At 45.8% G+C, this 21513-nt stretch overlaps 1 protein-coding gene across 1 annotated transcript in view; it reads right to left on the reverse strand.

Annotated features, from left to right (window-relative positions):
- The window catches only part of VWDE (von Willebrand factor D and EGF domains), a 138417-nt gene that overhangs the window by 58445 nt on the left and 58459 nt on the right, over positions 1–21513 (reverse strand). Inside the window, exons 9-16 of the mRNA XM_088453096.1 lie at positions 21186–21459; positions 14322–14530; positions 12456–13423; positions 12230–12366; positions 9105–9260; positions 6756–6860; positions 3556–3670; positions 1207–1457 (exon numbers count right to left, since the gene is read on the reverse strand). Coding sequence (XP_088309222.1) covers positions 1207–1457; positions 3556–3670; positions 6756–6860; positions 9105–9260; positions 12230–12366; positions 12456–13423; positions 14322–14530; positions 21186–21459 — 2215 coding nt within the window. The remainder of the gene's footprint in view (positions 1–1206; positions 1458–3555; positions 3671–6755; positions 6861–9104; positions 9261–12229; positions 12367–12455; positions 13424–14321; positions 14531–21185; positions 21460–21513) is intronic.

Consider the following 21513-nt stretch of genomic DNA (forward strand, 5'->3'; position numbering starts at 1 on the left):
AAAGTGGGAAAAGGAAATTAGTTGAAAGGTTTGGTAGACTGAAAGAAAATTGGAGGATATGGGGATTTGTAGGTGAGCGTCAGGCGTTTGAAGTGGATTCTGTAGGATACTGGGAGCCTGTGTGTCAATTAGCAGAATCTATACATCAATGAACATCAAGTATCATTATTTCAGCTTTTGGCTTCAGCTGGCCTCAAGAAGTCTACATTAGATCCCCTATAACGGGAAGGCTTGTAGGGTATCAGAAATGGTGCCATGTCCACTCATTTCAATCTAAGAGTGGAGAAGTGGACCAGTAGAGAAGTAGCCCATAGCAACCAAGTAACTTCTACCTATCATTTTATAAAATGTGCCTTCTCCCGTGTCTTGTATAGCAGTGAGCATTTACCTTCTCTTAATTTGATCCAGCAGCCATGGTGTAACTACTGCCTAAGCAGTCCATGTGGCTCCCCTCAATGGTGCTCAACAATTGAGTATTATGCCCAGGGGCGTTTTAAGAGAGGAGAGGGCCCGTGTGCAGCCTCCGTTTGGACCCCCCCTCTCTCTCTGGCAAAGCAGTAGATTCTGGTTTACTGCCAGAATCTACTGAGCATGCATGGGTCTCCAGGAAAATGGCGCCTGTGCCTTATTCCTGGGGATACGTTTTATGAACATGCGTGAGTCACCGGGAAAATGGCCACCACCATTTACCATATGTGATTTTTGCTGCTCTGCAGCGCTGTTCCGATGCTGCAGAGACTAGGGACAGGTAAGTATTGCACTATATGGGTGCAGTGTGTGCGGTGTAGGCCCCCCTGGACCCAGGTGCCCATGTGCACCACACACCCTGCACCCATTATAGATACGTTAATGTTAGAAATGTTAAAATGTTAATACGTCCTCCCCTGGTAGCAGACTGAGTAAATCATGTTAAATAGAATAATATCTGCCCTAATGTTTTTCAGACCTTGTAGATCGCTATAGCACTTCTCTGTTGCTAGGAGAACCCATACCTAACGTGGGAACTTCAGGCTGCTCGCACTTGTGTAGCAGAGGAGGCAATTGTTGTGTTACCACAAACAGAAGCCACCAAATTTACTAATGACCCCAGGAATTCTCTTTATACTCAGTTAGTATAGCAGTATAATTATCCGCTTTGAGAAATACGAGCAAAATCATTGCAGCTCCCAACAGGAGAAGCGATTACAGAATGGCCACGTGACTCACCTCCACCGTTTCCGTGGTCTTTGCGTTGCAGTCATCGGTTATGGAAAAGACAAATTTCTCTGTGCTCTGCGACATAACTTTCCAGATTAACAATCCTGCCGGAGATAATGTGGCCCCCTCCGGACCGGATTCTAATGTGAACAGGATCGCTGCACCTTCCGGATCTGACCCCATGAACTGGTACAGAAAGTTTTCACTATAAAACGTCTGCAATATATCAGGCAGCGAATGAATCACAGGAGGCTGGTTGTCTGAAAGAGAATTTACGTTGTGTTTTATCATAACTCTCATTATGTACAATTATTTTTTAATACAAAAGTAGCAGAATATACCACATAGGCAGCCTATGTACATGCCTAGGGCAACATACAAATAGGGATTATAATACTTTTGTAATGTATAGTACTTTCAGTTTTGTTTTTAAATTGCTTATAAACTTTTGAAACCTTATACTGTAGGCAGCCTGTCTCTTTCCTATACCTCCAGTGTGCAATGTATGTACTCTGAATATGCTCCGAAGTCCTCCGCTGCCCAAACATATATCCAGTAATAAAGTGCAAGCTTATTAGGCAACGGTACTTCCCAAGATCATCCAATGGGTATCATGGCGTATATCATTTCTGGGTGCCTATTCATCATCACAGTATGGCCGCCGATGATGGCCGCCGATGATTAAGTATTGATCTCGCTGCGAGGGATACTTAAGGAACCGACTCGCAGTGGGGGAATCTTTGCACCGGAACAAATCATCATTGCTCCGGTGCGGGGACAGCTGCTACGAAAAGCAGCTGGCCCCTCGGTTTGTATTGCAGCTACAGAAGTAGCTGCATAACTTACCTCATCCCCGAGGTCACGCATGTACAAAGCCGCTGAGGAGGTAGTGAGAAGGTGGTGGAGGGATCCATCCGGACTCTTCTTTACATCCCCGGAACTCCTTCCCAAAGGAAGGAGCGGGGATCTGAGTACAAGCGCCATCTGAAGATGGCGCTTGTTCTCGCAAGCAAACTCCGAAAACTTTACGTTTTCGGAGTTTGCTGAATATCAGGTGATGAATGGCCCTGTAACTAAACTGCATGGTTACCAGACCATTTATCAATGATGAATAGGCCCCATAGTGACATGTGTAACCTTTAGGACTAATTGTTAGAATTAACATCAGATACAAGTATATATTTGGTGCTGACTGAGTACAATATGCATATTCATGTGTTACAGGAGCCTATCCATTAACTCCCGATGGTCTGACGAAAATGATGTTTCCAACTCCGAGCGAGTTACAGCACTGGAGCACTTCAGTATTGCTTTGGTGACGGAATAGCTGCTCCAAAATGCAACCGTCACGCGAGCCAATAGCTACTACAGGCAAAAGTTTACACTACCGGGCACCATCCATAACTGCTCATGCTTGAACTTAATTTATGCATTCGCACAGCTAGAGCTGGACGAGGCGGAGGGATCCCTCTTTGCACTTCGGTTCTCTTCCAATAGGAAGGAGCGGGGCTCAGCGAGCTAGTGCTGTCTGAAGATGGCGTCAGTTCCCAGAGCTTGATGAATGGACAGCGGTCACATCAGGACTGCTATGGTAAATGGTCTATTACATAAGGCAACTACACCTCAGTCACTATATAAAGTTTTTCGTGCAATATAGTACAGTATGTATTACCTTGTTTGTCAAATTAACGCTGTATCATATAATTAATGCTGTATCATTAGTTATATGTTTTTTTAAATGTAATAGGCAATAATTAAATATACTGTTCTTTCCTTCATTTTTTCTGACTAATGCTATTAATGGACACATTTCAAAACAGAATACAGTGCGGGGTACAATGGATTATTATTTTAAACAAAAAGAATAATGCGGGCCTATGATAAAGGATTGTATAGTCCGTCAGTATACATGTCATTGTATCTATCAATTCTGATCTATAGAGAATACACTTTGGGGTTTATGTATGCAGAATGTGCATTAGCCCATAGCAACCACCTGTGGGATTATACCATCTCATAGGGAAGTTAACATTAAGGTGTGGGATTTGTACTGTTCAGGCCGACGCCTTTTCCCAAAATGTCACTCCTTTCAGCTTTACATTGGTCCGATCTGTGGCCATTATGGTGGCCAGGCATTGCACCAGAAGGTGCAGAAATCTCTCTCTCTCTCTAAGGGATAGTAATATTAATAATCATAATAATAATACTAATTGGAGGAAGAGTGCAAATGGGTACATAGAAGCTTTACATATGCAATATATGTGGGAAAAATAATAATAAAGAGACATCATTAGTAACTAATCACCTCACTTCAACAGAGGTAGAAATAATCCGCAGTACTATAATAGAAGCGCTTACTTTCAGCAATGGACCACGTTAGCTTTGAGATATCCGGTTTGCAGAGTAAACATGGGCTGGTCGGGTTTGCGTCGCCTTGAGCATAGCAAAGCCCATCGATGTTACATGTTTTCTCCTGGAAGACAATCACAAAAGATGACTGGGCTGAAAGCAGACTTACATCACTCAGTAAGAGGTTCCCTCCCAGTGACGTTAGAACAGCTGGACAGAGACCCTGAAGTTATTAATCAGGGAGCGGTGACTTCATTTACCATGTTGGCTAAAAATTATTGAATCCCACCACCTGGGGACTGACGTCACTTTATAGAGTAGCATTTTCCAAGAAAGCAAAATCCTGGATGAAATTAGCATTTATTTAATAACTAAAAATACATTTTCAGGTATTCTATAAGATGACCAAAAGATAGTACTTCTGTTCTGACATTCTGTCTAACCCAGGGGTCTCATGATTTCTGCTGCAAGCAGTGTGTTTGTATGAAACTACTGTAGGCTCCCTCGTAAGGGCAGAACAATACATTTACAGGGCTTTACACAAAAATGTGTGAGGGGGACCAGGTGATGCCGTTTGTCACCAACTCTGCACTTCTAAGAAATTGCTGAAGGCAGTTTCAGCTTCATTCATAGTAGGTTGAGGCAGTGGTGGAACGCATTCGGTATGAAACACCGCTGGCAGCGCCAGCCCGACATGGAAGGAAATCCCTATCGTCTAGGAGATAAGTATAAACTAACCTAACTCTGCCCCCTAACCCTCCTTTAGGGTGCCTAACCCTAACCTCCCCCCCTGTGCCTAACCCTAACCCCCCCTTTCCCCGCCACCTAAACCTAAGTCCCCCTGGGAGGTGCCTAACCCTAACTCTCCCTCCCCCTAGCTAACCCTAACCTCCCGGGGGGGTGCCTAACCCTAAGTCCCCGGGAACCCTAAACCTAGCTCTCCCCCCCCCCCCGCGGCTGTCCGCGCTCGGCATCCCTTCGATCAGGATGCCGGGCGCCGGTCTCCCGGCGTAGGTTAGTTAAATCTCGCCGGGATTCTGTAGTCTAGATGCCGGCGGTCGGCATTGCGACCGCCGGCATCATAAACGTATACCGGTGGACATATGAACATTGCAGGGTGCCAAGGGGCTATAGGCCTACCCGCTACCATAGGCACTGAGAGTCGGGAGGCAGCTACAAGTACCCTGATCAAGGCTTTTCTGAGGGCCCAGGTCTACCAAGGAGAATCAGTCACCCCCCCCCCCCCCCCAAGATGTCGTGGCCATGAATAGATGTATAGGGTACAAATTTCACAATGACCCCACACTATGCCCTCCTAACTGTTCTGCCCTCATCTCCAGGCAGTGGCGTCAGAAGGGGGGTGCGGCCCGCATCGGGTGTCACCCTTCAAGGGGGTGACACCAAAAACAGAAGCATACAGAGCCGCAGGCCGCACCTGCTGCCAGCACACCCCCTTCCTCTCCACCGAGGTCTTGCACTCCGCCGCCGCCGGGAGTGACTCTCTCCGCGGCCGGCGTCCAGAGCCACAGACAGGCACAGAGCATTTCTATGTGCCTGTGTGTGGCTCTGGACGCCGGCCACGGTGACGTCATCACTCGCGCGGCATGAGGAAGAAGGTGGTGCGCGCCCGGAACCCTCCTGGTGGAAGCCAGCCTGGAGTGGACATCCTGAAGATAGGTAAGTACTAGTATTGCACAGGGGAGGGGGCACAGCATAAGGGGCATTACTGGGGGTGTTCTGGGGGCACTACTGGGGGTACTGTATAGGGGGCACAGTATAAGGGCATTATAGAAGGCACAGCATATGGGGCACTATTGTCTGGGGGCACTGCATAAGGGGAACTCCTGCGGGGTACTGTATAAGGGCACTACTGGGGTACAGTATAAGGGCACTATAGGGGGCACTGTATAAGGGGTGCTACTGGGGGTACTGTGTAAGGGCACTACTGGGGGTACTGTATAAGGGCACTATAGGGGGCACTGTATAAGGGGTGCTACTGGGGGTACTGTATAAGGGCACTACTGGGGTACTGTATAAGGGCACTATAGGGGGTACTGCATAAGGGGAGCTACTGGGGGCACAGCATCAGGGGCTCTAATACAGGAAGCATTGCATAATGGGCTTTAATATAGGAGGCATTGCATAATGGGTTCTAATACAGGAAGCACTGCATATTGGGCACAACTACAGGGGTATTACTAAAGGGGAAACTGCATAATGGACACTATTACTGGGGGCATTGAATAAGGGGCACTACTACTGTGGGCATTGTGTATAAGTGTCAATAACGTGGTCATTGTGTGAAATGGGCACTACTGTGTGTCAGAACATAAATAAGGGACACTACTTTATGGTGTAATGTGAATCTCTAGCACTATGTGCGGTGTAATGTGGATAAGATTGTGCTACTGTGTGGCGTAATTTGAATTAGGGATAGTATTGTATGGCCATGTCCCTTTCTTTCAAGATCACGCCCCTTTTTTGCGCTACACGCCTTAGGCGCACGCTGTCCTTTTATTGATAAATCGCCGGGGGAGGGGGGGGTCGTTCCACCACATCTCTAGGACCACTTTAAGCATTGCTACCCAGAATATCGGGCGTGGCATCGACACGCCTGCCGGGTGCGCCTGGCATTCCGTGAGGAGCACAGTGTGACTGCTGGACTGGTAAGGGGGAAGAGTTCGCAGAGCTGCGCTCCATGGTCCCGATTTTTTCTCTGTGGGGGGGGGGGGGGGGGGTGTCACCGTGCATTACAGTACCGGGTGACACCAACCCTAGTGACGCCTCTGTCTCCAGGCCCTGTAATCTGCTTCACCTCTATTCAGGGAGAGTGAGAAGAGTCCCTAATGTGTAATGTGGTCTGAGAACGGTCTTCTACCTCTTGCCAAGGAAAGCTCCTATCATACAGAGAGCCCCATGGTGATGGCACTGCATCGTCTGGCTATAGCAGACCCCAGGTAACCTGCCAAATCAGGGAGACCCCAGATACATGGTTAAATAATATTTATCATTTATGTTTAACTTATTTCATTCAACCCAAAACTACATTTTTCAGTTTTGGGTCTGATTTGACTTTTTATCAGAATGATGAAAAAAAAAAAGAAAAAAAAAAATACCAAAAAGCAAAGTACAAACCATTATTATCATAGATGCTAAGCAGAGCCTTGAGCCACTGGGGCAGTGCAAGCGACAAGCAGTGCGCAACGTACCTTTAATATACACAGCCCATCGGACAAAGGGTCACAGGTCTGACAGGCTCCGTCATATAACATCATTGATTTAAAGTTACTGAACACATCACCATCATTTGATACCTGAGGATAAATGTGTGGAATGTAAATTACCGCAGAACACTGAATAACACATAAGAACTGACACATTTACTTATACTTCAAACAACCGCTGCAATTTGTAATAAAATAATAGCTGCGAGCTGTATTTATATTTTTATTTTAGTTCTTTAGTTATTTTGCTGTTCAGTAGAAGTTTGGATTGTTATTATTTTCCTGTAGAAAGCGATAATGCAATAAGCGGGATATAAGCCCCCTTGTAGTCTGCATGCAGTGATACTGAGGACTGAACTTATTTAAACTTCTGTTCTTTCATGGGTTTTAAAGTTTAAACTATTTCAGAAGTCACATGAGTAATGTATGAACCGCGCAACATCTGACTAAGGTCCTGATTCATTACCAATCGCAACTGCGATTACGCACGCAAACAGCCGACTGTTGCGTACTGCGCATGCATGGCAGTGCACATGCCGGGCACTGCGATTGCGGTGACCACGCAGACCCATCACAGAGTGATTGACAGGAAGTGCCTTTTATGGGTGGTGATGGGGGACGCCGTTGCAGGGGCGTGCATAAATTAGCCACTGCAATGCCCTACGCAGCCTGAGGACTCATAGCGTGCAATGAAGTTAGCAATATCTGAGTGTGGTCAGACCTTGTGCAAGTGTGCGTGAGGCTGCGATGGTACTCGATTGTACCAAAGGTTTTGCAGTCTTGCTAAACAATACGAATGTGTGTAAGGTAAAGTGGGTGTAATTACGTTGTGCTGCAGCGGCAATGGATTAGCATACTATCACAGTGAGACTGCGTGCGTAATCGCTATTGCAATCGCAGTTGCGATCGGTAGTGAATCAGGCCCTAAGGGTAAATTATGGATCATTTACAGCACACCGCAAGCAGTTTTAGTCCCAAAGTCAGTGGAACGCCAAACGAGGCTAAATGGCACGATTAAAGGATAAGTGTATATGATCACATCTGTATTTACTATACAGTATTTCAGTTGGTCAATTATCTAGTTTGTCAGGTGAGAAATGATTTACTTAAAAATGATAACCGAACTTGGTTGATTTTAAACTCCCCATCGCCTGATGAGTGCTCCCTCCTAACAGTGCAGGGTAAACCATCAACAATAATCATAGTGATATAACGACACAGAGACTTGTGTAAGGGGAAAGGAAGGTCAGCTTTATTTATTTTTAAATTAATTCAACTATTTAAAATATAACTGAACTAACTAATAGAAGAAGAAAGAAAGACAGACAAAGTATGGTGGCGCAGAAAGAACGGCCCCACAATGCAAGATCACCAACTGCATACTCACACCCATCTTCTAAATAGGAGGCAAGCAGCCAGCCCATTACCACGCCCAAGGTATCCACCTCCCAACCCAATGACACAGCGTGAGGCCCACCTGGTTAGGTGTTTGCCGCTGACCCCAGTAGGCTAGAATTAGCCTAAGCCATGTATTGGAAGGGAGAGCACCTCAAGCTCCAGAGATAGATGGCAACTGCTACCGTTCTTTCCCGCCACAAGACAAGCCGACGCCAAACAACTCAATGAATATGGGAGGGAGGGTGGGAAACAGCAGACCAGAGAAATTTCTATGAAATGGCTGCCAAGCAGCAACACTGAACTAGCACAGAAAAACCCACCCCCTGCCCAATCCTATAGGCTAACCATACCTAACCCCACTCCATAACACTACCTCACTATACAACTAGCCCCTTCTTGTCCGGAGGCCGACACCCACTGGCTTGGGTGTTTAATTACCTTCATGCATATGAAATGCACTCCGTCCTCCAAATCATTTAGCACATAGGCTACTTAACTTCTTCCCAGAGTCACTGTAGTTTACCAGCATGTTTTTTTTTTTTACAGTAGTAACTATGGCTTACTGTATACCCCTCAATAATGCACAAAGGAGGCAGCCATTTTGTGGTAAGGCATCATGGGAAGTCAGAGTTACCTCAGAGCACCTACAGGTTAGTGTCTCCCTGTTATCAATGCACAATGATGGTGGCCATTTTGTGGGTAGAACCAATATTCATGAGCATGCAGCCTATGAACATAACACTTGTGACTTTACTGGAGCACAAAGGGATGCCACTTGTTCCTAGTGAGCCAACAGGTTCCATTCTCTTGAATCTTAGGTCAGGTCATGTGACTTGTTTTAGCAAGTTCAATTGTACAGCGCTGAAAGCTTGCTGCTTGGTTGAGCATTATACCAATGTGCCATACGCCAAGTTTACCAACTGAAATACAAAATACCTTAATTTGCCACCTTGCAATGGGCTTGTCATCTACAGGGTCCATGCCATCAGACTGGGAAGCATCTACAGGAATCTGGCAATCAACAGCTTTGGAGTTCCTGAAGGTGGCATCCATTAGTACTGGTTCAAGAAGAGTCCATCTGCCACCGCTGTACTGAGAGAAAAGGGAAGGGTATGAAACTGGTTAGTTGTAAACTACACAAATATATTAGCAGAATGTGTGATCAACCCATACCTGCCTACTTTTTAGAACTCTACTGGAGGAGAGGTCCAAGGGGCAAGTGCGTGGGAATGCAATGACGCGATTCACAGCAGATCGAATCATCACGATCTCTCCCACCTCACTGCAGAACTTCGGGAGAGTAGGTAAAGAACGGATAAACCTCTCTCATTCATATTTTGATAAAATAATGCACCAGGCTTCCATTAAAGGGTTTTTTTTTTGCTGTAGATTTATATTAAGTTATTGGCTCGTGTGTACCCCTCATGCATCTTTAGCTATATACTAGGGATGTGCAGGCTCGCATAGGTTCGAGTTTGCACGCCGAGTTCGGATTTTTCCCTCCAAAAAAACGGAACTCAGAAAGAGGCTAAACGTCATCCTGCATGGACAAACATCATCATTCCTGGACAAAAGTCCAGGAATGATGATGTTTGTCCATGCAAGATGACGTTTAGCCTCTTTCTGAGTTCCGTTTTTTTGGAGGGAAAAATCCGAACTCGGCGTGCAAACTCGAACCTATCCGAGCCTGCACATCCCTACTATATACATTGCTTTACCTCTCTGTCAGGCATTTATTTCTCTATAGCTGCAAACATTTGTATCTAGGTTACCCATGGATTATCTGTGGTCTGGTCAGTATAAGACCCAAACCACACAGGTTTCTTATAGTTGTCAAAATGAGGTCTTTTCTGTTCATTATACAGTAATATCTCCTCATCTATAAAATCCAATGCTACCAATATTATATAAATTGTTCTATAGATTGGTAAATTACTGTAGCTGCTATAAAGTATTTGCCCTGTCCACATTGACAGCTGGGACTTGTGGCAAATTTGGCCACAAGCCATCAGTCTGAACATCAGGTTCACAGGATGCCTATTTACTAAAACTAAGGGGTAAATGTAATTACCTGCGCTACTTGAAAACATGGTCGCCACTTTAAAACATCATCCAGACTCACCGGAAACTCGCTGACGCATGCATCGCACAGGCTAATACACTGACTCCTATTTCTCATCCAATAACTGCACAGACACATATAAAACATGGGCATTTTACAGTCTTTACTTTTTCCAATGGAATTGCTGATTATTTGGATCACCGCATGAAGCAATTTGGCTGAACACGGGTCACTTTCGTGGAACATCCTCATTTCCCGCTTTTTACAGCCTTTCATGTACATTATACACAATATTATAGTTTACAATAAAGATCAATTGTAAACTATAATAAATGCAGACCCGCAATACTTTTTAATTTGCACAAGCACATTTCACAATCTTTGCACATGCACCTGTAAAATGAATCTGCACCTGGCTTGTTTGCAGATCCTGATGAAAATGCGCATGGCGGTAGCTGTGAGATGTCACTACAAAGACCAGCCTACCAACCTATCACGTCTTTCATTCATTTTAAAATATTTCATTTTTTTTTCCAAAGAAATGCTCGGTTTGGCCTCATTTATATCTGAAATTTATTAGGTGAGTGAGGGGACACCGGGATTGTCTGTATTACACAAGTCGCTATTGCGCATTCGAAATGAACTTTACCACCTGAGAGATGCAAAATGCGTGTGATGGAAAGTACAGAATGAGGCCCAATGTCCGGCATCTTGGTGGGTGTGGGAGAATAATGTCCTGCTTGTGGGGAGAAACAAGTTGTGTCTCATCCTGCGATCTTCCCCAAACAGCACCTTTGTCATCCCTTTATTTCATATAAATACCTCAGCATCTTAGCACCTCAAAAAACAAATCTTATTTTTGTATCTGAGTGCATAAGGATAGTGTATTGGTAAACCTAGGCCAGACTACTTAAGGAAAGTCCTCAATGCTCCCAACGTCTCCCATTCAAAGAGTAAACCTTTATACTTTCACGATTGTGCAGTCTTGTCCTGAAAATCCCTACACTAACCTGCAAAACAGGTGCATTTGCTCAAAATGGGTCTTGCGACGTCCCAAAGTGGCATTTGCACTGAGGTTGGGGCTCAATGTATCATTGGTGGCATTAACTACCATTATGTACAGCTGCATATCGCAGCAATATATAGGCCCCCATTTACCAACGAAGGCAAATACCAGCGGAATCTTTCGTTTAGTATCACTGTGATACTTATGAAAAATTCACTGGTATTTACCAATACTTACCGGCAAGGTACTTTACCAATACTTCCGGCGAGGTCCAGCGAAGTCCTCGACGAGGTCCTCCACTGGGCTGCTGGCAGCCTAACGCTACCAGCGACGGGGCTTTGGCGTTATGCGCATGCAGAAACGAGGACATAACCCCTTTTGCGAGCGCTAAAGGGGTTATGCTTCCTTGGTAAATGGGGGCCATAATGTCTTACCACCACTACGTGGCATGCCTAGGCTGCTGGACGAGCCCTGAAAAATCTCCCCCTCCACTTTATGTCTATGCCTTTGGGGCGAGATTAAGCAAACCTTCTAAAGAGAAGGCTTTGCGCAAAGCAACCAATCAGCTTATAGCTGTCATTATATGGAATGTACTAGTTAATCATAGCAACAGTAGCATCTAATTGGTTGCTATGGACATGTCCTCTTTAGAATGTTTGATAAATCTCCCCCTTAGTAGGCCTAACACTGTGGCGAAAGGAAGAAGTGGTCATTCCCTTCCTTGTATATCTATGTGCGGCTACCATTGGCGTATGCAATTAGCGTTGTGACCCAGTGAGGGACCCAGCAAAGTCTCTCCAGCATCAGGGTCTTCTTCATGCAAAATGGCAAGTGGCACCATCCTGAAATGGGATTAGTCAGAAGCAAAAAAGCCACAGGAAAAAGCCATTGGAGGGACGGATGTGGCCTGTGACCCACCAGTTGGACATCTCAGTCTCAGAAGAACAAACTTCATGGATGAATGTAAATCCAAAACGCACAGACACTACATACCTGTTGCTTTGTAAATTCACACTTCAGACTGGCTGTTTCTTTGAAGCCCAGTCCGAATACTCTAACAGACGTACAGTCGTACTTGCGAACGTCACAAAGCCCAAAATTTTCAAGCTCAGAGATCTCAGGCACCTGGTCTTTACAAGGACAACAGTGAAGGCAGCACATTATAAACAGAAGCAGTAAAACATACACTTAAATACGATCAGGTGAAGGCCACACTTACCAGACAAAATGCTGCAGTCATATGAACCATAACCATCAAAGCACGCACAGCCCCAATCCATACACTGCCCGTTGCCGCTGCAGAGACCGGGACATTTCAGGGCAAGGACAATGTGATCTATGGGCGTTTGGAAGTGTTTTTTTCTGTCGTATCCTAATTCCAAAAGTTTCCTTTCACATTCATTTTCCAAGAGGGCCATCCCTGCTTCTGCCCAGCCAAAGTCGTCCTTTAACAATACGTCCGTAACGCACATGTCGATCACATCCATGAGGCGTTTCTCTAGATATCCAGCGCACAGTTTCCCAATACTGGAGTTAAACGCAGCCTCCTGGCAAACTGCTGAAGCATGGGAATGAGTCAGCCCTGACGGAGTGGGCCAAGAAGGGCGAAACTCCTGGTGTGTGTCGGTGGAATGATCTTCCGGGAAAAAGTAGCTGAATCCTTCCAAGTCCGTTTGGCTAAGACTTTGATATGGAAACGTTGAAAGGTACTCATAATAATTCTGGCGTTTGGTGCGTTTCCTGCTGGCGCGTTCTGTACGGTGCAGCCGGTTGCCATGGTTTCTGTTGCTTCCCAGGCTTTGCGTTTGTCTCCTGGAAATGACGTTTCTCCATGATTCATTCTTACAGGTTATACAGTGGATGGGACCGGCAGGGAGGCCGCCCTCAGTAGGCGATGAGTCATGCTCCAGGGGAACGTTATCTAATGAGCGTTTCCTTAGATCGTGACTTGTGTCTGCAGAAAACGTGTACTCATTGGTAACATCCAGGACTGGTATGAACATAGGGAACCTCACGTTATCCTTGCCTGAGCAGACAGAATCATCCTGCGGGGAATTGCTGAAAAGCGTATTCAGGGATGGATGCTCCATGTCTGTCTTTGCTACGCAGCTGCAATACTTGGTATATCTGGTGCTTTGTGGCTTGGAAGTAGGAACCTTATCAAAGAAACTTTCTCCTGCGGGAATCCTATAGGAACAAGAAAAAAGTAGTCAGAAACAGGGTCATGTCCGATAATGGGTGCAAGGTATGCTGTGCACACGGACCCCTGGGACCCCCTCACACCACACACCTTGCACTTCTAAACGAGGCCGGTTTGTGCTGTGGTTGACGCCATTTTTCCTACGATATTTCTAAAATAGAAGAATTGTGTGGAAATATGGCACATGCAGAGAGGCAACAAGGACGCTGGCACTAGAGACTCCTCACTACTATCTCTGCATGTGGCTGTGCCATTTTTCCAGCACAGGGGGCCTACACAAAAACTTGCGCATGGGCCCCCTTATTTGTTAAAACGCCACTGGTCAGAAATGTAAAACAAAAGGTGGTTTTATAGGGGATGCAGTCGGGATGCCGACGGTCTAAATGCCGACCGTCGGCATTCCGACTGTCTAATCCCGGCATGTGTCTAATGACCGGCGTTGAAATCCCGACGCATGTCATTAGACCTACGCCGGGAGCCCGACACCCAGCTTACTGATCGAAGGTAAGCCGGGCGCGGACAGCCACGCGGGGGGGGGAGGGTTAGGTTAGGGGCTCCTGGGGGGGACGGGGTTAGGCACCCCCCCCGAGAGGTTAGGGTTAGGCTAGAGGAAGGGGGGGTTAGGGTTAGGCACCCCCATGCGGCCGGCGGTAAATCATACGGATTCCGTTTATAGAGACGCCCAGAAGACCAATAGTTATCAATACTTATGTTGTTTGTGTTTTGGGTTTTCTGCAGTAGGCGGAGGCTGTTCCCCGAGTACATGCAGACAGACAGACAGACAGACATGAGTTGACCATGCCACAAATTTGTACACACACCAAGCATTAAACACGTACATGCAAGTATCAGCTTTAAGGCATAGAGGTGACACTTCTTACTTACTTCCATTCATTGATGAAATAAAGACGGCTGTGGGCTGTCTCTTCCAGTTGGACTCCTTTGGTGTCATGAAAATCATTGTTGGCGTTTCCATCAAACATCCCGCACAGTCCCAGCGTGTTCTTGAAGTCAGAGCCGGGCGCCCGGAGAGTTAAACTCATTCCCCACTCGCTCACATCGGCACGGATAAAAGCTCCGGATGAGAAAGAGATCTACAGTAGAACCAATAGAGAGACATTAATTTATCGCTGTGATGCAAGATGTAATTTCTTCTGTTGGTTGAATTGAATCTTATTCAAACCCACCAGCAACATTTTCTCTTACGATACAAGAGGTGTTTTCATGTTTGCGGCAATCTATGTGGCATAAACGCTATTTCTCTGTTGCCAAATAGTGTGCAGACTCTAACCACAAAGGAAGGAAGGGGAAGTGGATTTGAGAAGCTCCCATTTATATGTAACACCCTACATTGACATTATACACTCATCTATCAGGACACCCAGTAGCTTAGGGTCTTTAACCACTTACCTGGCACGATCGCACCTGCCAGCTGGGTTTTAACTGATGCTGGTGCACATCATGCCACCGTGCCGTCTGCATCCGTCACCCGGGTGTATAAGAGGAAATCCGTTCTGTGCATGTGCCGAACATATTTCCTCCTCGTGCTCTGGCCCCCAGCAGTGATACAGTAGTCTGTGACCGCCAAAATAGCGCCCCAGAATGTTGTGCGAATGGAGCCCGTAGAAAAAGTGCGAGGAGGGGAACTTCGCCCCTGAGCACTATTTGGCTGATCTATGCATGTGAAGACATCAGCTGCATCATACACACAGTGCTGGGGGAGGCTGGGGGCTTCCCAACAGCTCCCGAAGCACCTTGGCAAGTCCCTCAGCATGACGATGATGGGAGATTGACACGCGGTCATTCTCCCATAATGGCACATCAGGAAGCGTGGCAGGCTCGAGGTCACGCCCCCTTTTGTGCGCACAAGGGCAAAATAAGTACCGCCCCAAGTGTCACCCTACCCGGTGACGCCCTTGCGCCTCACTTATCTCCTTATATACTCTGTGCTGCTGGGGATTCTGCTCCTACAAATATATAACTTACTGACTTCCTGCTGCCCCCATTCCCTTCTTCACATCATGTCACTGCGCCTGTCACATGCAGCCCTGTCCTCACTGACACATCACTCATCTCCTGATCTCCTCTGTGCTGCTGGGGACCCTGCTCCTCCCACTATATAACGCTGGGGGTGATTCAGCAAGGATCGCATGCAGCTTTGCCATTCCGTCCTTGCTAGTATGCAAATACAGCAGAAAGTGTATGACACCCCTGCTGCATTTGTGGTCGCAGGCTGGGCTCACCATCGCGCCCATCGGTGGTCGATGGTCGCGATGGTGGACAGCGCCAGGGCATCGGCCAACTGAGTAAGCCTCAGCTTACTCAGGCTGGCCATCTTGCGAGGCCAGGAAGCTGCATCGACGCAGTCCCTGGCCTTTCCACTCCAGGAAACGAGGCGGACACGCCCCTGTTTCTGGGAACGCCGGCCACCTCTGTCCCTGCACCGCCCCTTAAATGCCTCTGCCTGTCAATCAGGCAGAGGCACAGAAGGGGCTGCGTGCAATGATACAGATCTATTCTGCACACTCGCAGAATGGGTCCTGCGCAATCGTAGATTCTCAACCATCGGGAATCTGCGTTGAGCATTGCACTTGCGTACAATGCTGAATAAGCCTCTCTGTCTGTTACTTCCTGCTGCCTCCATTCCCCTCCTCACATCCTGTCACTTCCCCTTTCACATGCAGCCCTGTCCTCACTAACACATCACTCATCTCCTGATATACTCTGTGCTGCTGTGGACCCTGCTCCTTTCACTATATAACTCTCAGTCATTGGTTTCCTGCTGCCTTCATTCACTTCCTTACATCATGTCACTGCCCCGTTACATGCAGCCCTGTCCTTACTGACACATCACTCATCTCCTGATTTACTCTGTGCTGCTGGGGACCCTGCACCTTCCACTATATAACGCTCAGTCATTGGCTTCCTGCTGCCTTCACCTCCCCCCTCATATCATGTCACTGCCCCATTCCTGCTTCTGTATATCCTAAAATATGTTGCTTCTAAGAATATTCTCATAATTTCACTGGTTACAGGGATTTGAAACCTGGGGACGTATGGGTGATACATCCACTATTTTTGGCATTTTGCACTGTGTGAAGAGTACATTAATTTGCAAATCATACACCTGATTTTCTCATATTCTCTTACCGGTGTGTATGCTGGTGTAATGCAAATGTACATATGTATGTATGTCATTTATACTCTAAACTACACTCAGTAGAGCTAGTGGCATCACTGACGTGCCTCGTGCCTCAGTGTTGTCACCAATTCCTTGAGAACGGACTACTGGCTCTGGCCACATAATGGCTACTTCCAATATATATGCAATGGGAGCACCATAGAGACTTGTTACAATCTGTTCCATTACAAATTCATTAGCTACAGTATCCTCCAGCAGCCAACTAGACATTACACACACTGTGAACAGATGTACTGTATCATTTCAAGGATGATTTAATGTATCAATATATCTGTACTGGAATAACACATGTATGACTCAAATTACCCCCTATGCGATACAAGCTAAGAGAAAGGGGAACTTTGGCAGCAAATCGCACAGGACGAGTCCCAATCTATCCAGACAGAGGATGCTCAATGCTGCAACATGAGAACTGAAACCAAGACAATGCAACACTCTGCTATACGGAAGAGCGTATCTGCTAGAATGTTTTTAAAATTGTATATACCCCCCCTTGACAAACCTCCAATCGAGATCCTTACCGGGACATTCTGGACACATCTGTCCTCTGACAAATAGGTTCAGACTTTCCCACAGGCTATAGAGTTAACCCCTTAATGGGAGGAAAGCATGAATCACATTTCAGTGTTATACTGTACAGTCCCCTCCAGCCCTGAGCTGGGTAATAAATCTCTTGTTATTCCGCAGTATATGATGGAATATGTATACACAGTTACAGAGGAAGCGATCGCAGGAACTAACCATATATTTACCATAGAGGACCATATGGGAGTACAGCTAGCAGTGATAATTTGCATGTCCTCGTGGAAAGCAGACGTGAGTGTTTACAGGCTAGAATTACCACAGCACATATGCTTAATGGTCCGGTTAACGCTCTACGTCATGGATTGACAGCCGGCTAGAAAGGTTCTATAATGGGCCCTTTCAGACTTAAGATTCGGGAATTTGCTGAGTCTACCGGCAACTTCCCAGGTCCCAGCCCAACCCTGGTAAAGAGGTCTCAGCCCAACCCTGGTAAAGAGGTCTCAGCCCAACCCTGAACGTGCGCCAAAATCAGACTTATGCGCATGGACGGAGTTCGCCTGTGCGTGCAGACTTATCCGTCCTTCAACGAACCACACTATCCGTGAAATGGGCGTTTTTGGGGACGGAGAACTCACAAACGTATGGATCTGTACCATCTAGTAGGAGTCATGGGCATGTAGAACGAGTTTGGTGCGTGATCGTAGCGTGCGGGTGGAGATGGGTCGTTTGAGAGAGATTGTCTGCACCCGGCATGGGGTGATTGCAATCCCAGATACTAATGATAACAGCTGTGGACAGAAAAAGAGTGGGGGGGATGGGCTTCCACATGCAGACACGCGGCGTTTCTGTATACACGGGCGGACTCTCGCATCGGCAGAAGCTAGTGAGCAGGCTGCCGCGGCCATTCAGGTAAAGAGGCCACAGATGTGTCAGACTCAGGGGTATATTTACTAAAGTGCGGGTTTACAAAAGTGGAAAAGTTGCCCATAGCAACCAATCAGATTCTAGCTATTATTTTCTAGATAAATGAGAAGTGGAATTTGAGACCCGCACTTTAGTAAATATACCCCTTAGAATCAGCCCTTATGTGTATTTAGAAAACTGCACATTTCTTTCTTTCTGTATCCTTACTGCAATTCTCAGTATCTGTTATTTATTTTATGCATTGACACCTGCACAGTATGACTTATCTTGTTCCTCATGAAGATCTCAGTAATTGTTCATATTGTCTATGCTCAGTATGACATCTCAGGTTCCATATGAAGATCTCAGTAACTGTTCCTATTGTCTATGTACAGTGTGACTTCTCTTGTTCCTCATGAAGATCTCAGTAATTGTTCATATTGTCTATGCTCAGTATGACATCTCAGGTTCCATATGAAGATCTCAGTAACTGTTCCTATTGTCTATGTACAGTGTGACTTCTCTTGTTCCTCATGAAGATCTCAGTAATTGTTCATATTGTCTATGCTCAGTATGACATCTCAGGTTCCATATGAAGATCTCAGTAACTGTTCTTATTGCCTATGTACAGTGTGACTTCTCTTGTTCCTCATGAAGATCTCAGTAATTGTTCATATTGTCTATGCTCAGTATGACATCTCAGGTTCCATATGAAGATCTCAGTAACTGTTCCTATTGTCTATGTACAGTGTGACTTCTCTTGTTCCTCATGAAGATCTCAGTAACTGTTCATATTGTCAATGCACAGTGTGACTTCTCTTGTTCTGTATGAAGATCTCAGTAATTGTTCATATTGTCTATGCACAGTATGACTTCTCAGGTTCCATATGAAGATCTTAGTAATTGTTAATTTTGTCTATGAACAGTATGACTTCTCAGGTTCCGTATGAAGATCTTAGTAATTGTTTATGTTGTCTATGCACAGTATGACTTCTCAGGTTCCGTATGAAGATCTTAGCAATTGTTCATATTGTCTATGCACAGTATGACTTCTCTTGTTTGGTTTCCAGGGGGTGATTACCAGTATTCCATTCTTAAAGTGGGTAAACACGGTACGATGTAGGTAACGATCCAATCTCATTAACGATTTCCCTTGAACTCCTGAACATTCCCGGACAAACGATACTGTGCATACACAAGGAACGATTGTACAAACGATCAAACGATATAGATGGACTGCAAATCGTTAATATCGTTTGGCAGCAAACAACCTCACGATGCATCTTCTGTCTCTCCGTCGGCTGCCACAAAATGGTGGAGGGGAGTGTCCCGGAAAAATGACAACAATTCGTTCGGCGTCTATGAAATCGTTCATCGTGCATACACACGGAACGATGCGTGTCAAATCGTGAGACAAGTTGAGATCTTTCTGCATGTTGAAGAGACCAGCGACCACGATCAATGGGAGCGCGCATCACATCGTGCCTACAAACGGCACTTTTTAAAGGATTTGTCGTTCCAATCTGTCAAAAACGGCAATATCGTTTAAAATATCGTACGGTATATAGGGGCCTTTACTCTGTGAAGTTACTCAAATGTTTTGCATGAACAATTAACATTTTCTGTTCTGTGTCGTTCACAGTATACTTTAGATATTTATTACCAGGCAACAAAACTAAGGTGATTTATAATATCAAGGTTATCTTTACACCTGTATGTAAATCTGATTACACACTGTAGAATGATCTATCAGATCTTCTGAGAATTTTATGACCCGACACGGGATTTTATCATGTGTACGCACGTACAATCTGTATTTATCTCAGATAAATCGGTCTGACCTCACAAAGCATCTACTAGGATGCTCATGGTACTGGAAATAGACTGTCAGATAATACATCTGTCAGACAGACAGACATTTTACCAGACAATCATGCTGCCATCATTAGATATCGTGGCTATAAACCATGGCAGCGAAACCGATGCCAGATGTGGCCAACCAATTATCGGATCTATACTCTTTATAATAGACAAATATTATTTTCTATAAACCTATTATTATATCAAATCAGTGACACAATGATTATAATTGATGAAATCACTACTCCACATTCATATAAATATTATATTCTAGAGTTATTATATTTATTAATGTTACTAGTATATGACATTATGGCCAGACCCAGTGAAAATATTGGCGCATGCTGCAGAACCGAGTATACTGAACTCTGGGCCTGATTCAGACCCGTTCGCTATATGCGTGCGCTCGCAAGCGGCCCAATGTTCTGCGTACATGCACACTTCGTTCTGCGTGTGCGCGAACTACACACTGCGATTGCATAATGCTCGCTCGCCCCCCAGCAAAGACAGCCCAGGGTAATGAGTGACAGGAGAGGCCATTTGTGGGTGGGTAACAGGGGCAGGACACTAATAACGGGGGGTTGGAGATGAAGCACCCAGGCACGCCAGTGTTCACAACGCCGTTTTAGAGGTGTGCATAATTAACAGGCAGCGTCATAGTACACGTCACTTGCCATTTTTTAACACTGATTTCCTGACAATGCTTGCGGTAGGGTAAAGCTACCACAAGCACTGCGTTCACATCCGATGGTGCTCGATGTACCAATGTTTTAATACACTTCCTGGAGATGACGTGTTGCTGGTGGGCGGCTCTGCCTGTGCGATTGGGCGTACGCATACACAAAGTGGCCGCACGGTAAGACATGTTGGGCGTGCTTATGCCTTGGCAAGCGATTGGTTCCCGTGGCGTCAAAATTTGCATACGCATCTAGCGAGCGTACGCAGATAGCGACTGGGTCTGAATCAGGCCCTCTGGGCAATGCAGCACTGGACAGGACCATAAATACGCCTGTTTTCAGAAGCATTTTATGCACCAAGAATAGGGGTGGTGTAGTGCGAGGACGGGGATCAAAGCAACCGTGTGGTAGGGGTGGTCCGCTGTGTACAGGCTCTGCATGCAGACAAATATGTGCGTTTAGTTCCAGGCACGCAATGTGGGAGTAATAACGACTTGCTTTAATCTCTGCTTCAGCCCAATTATATTTTTATAAATATTGCTAAACACTGGTGGGCACATTCATGTTTAGTAAGGTACATACCGTAATCTTCCTGCCCAGATAAGATTCAGTAATCCTAAAATTAACGTCTGTTGAATCCTGACTCTTCACGGATAAATGAGGCTGGGACTCGTGTAGCTGCCCGCTGCACATATCAAAGGTTATAATATCGCCCCCTTCCTTGGCTACAAAGCCGCAGTTACATGAAGCTGGGTGGTCCGCGCTTCCACAGTCCCACTGCCGGGCATGAACTTCAAAGTCGCGAGACACACTCTTGTACAATACGAAGGTTCCAGTGTTAAAGTTATCATAATACCTGTAGATAAAGGTGCAATTTATGTTACCATGACAATTATAATGTTATAAAAGG

This window comes from Taudactylus pleione, unplaced genomic scaffold (genome assembly GCF_031769625.1).
Source record: "Taudactylus pleione unplaced genomic scaffold, aTauple2 ptg000571l, whole genome shotgun sequence".
Lineage (NCBI taxonomy): Eukaryota > Metazoa > Chordata > Amphibia > Anura > Myobatrachidae > Taudactylus > Taudactylus pleione.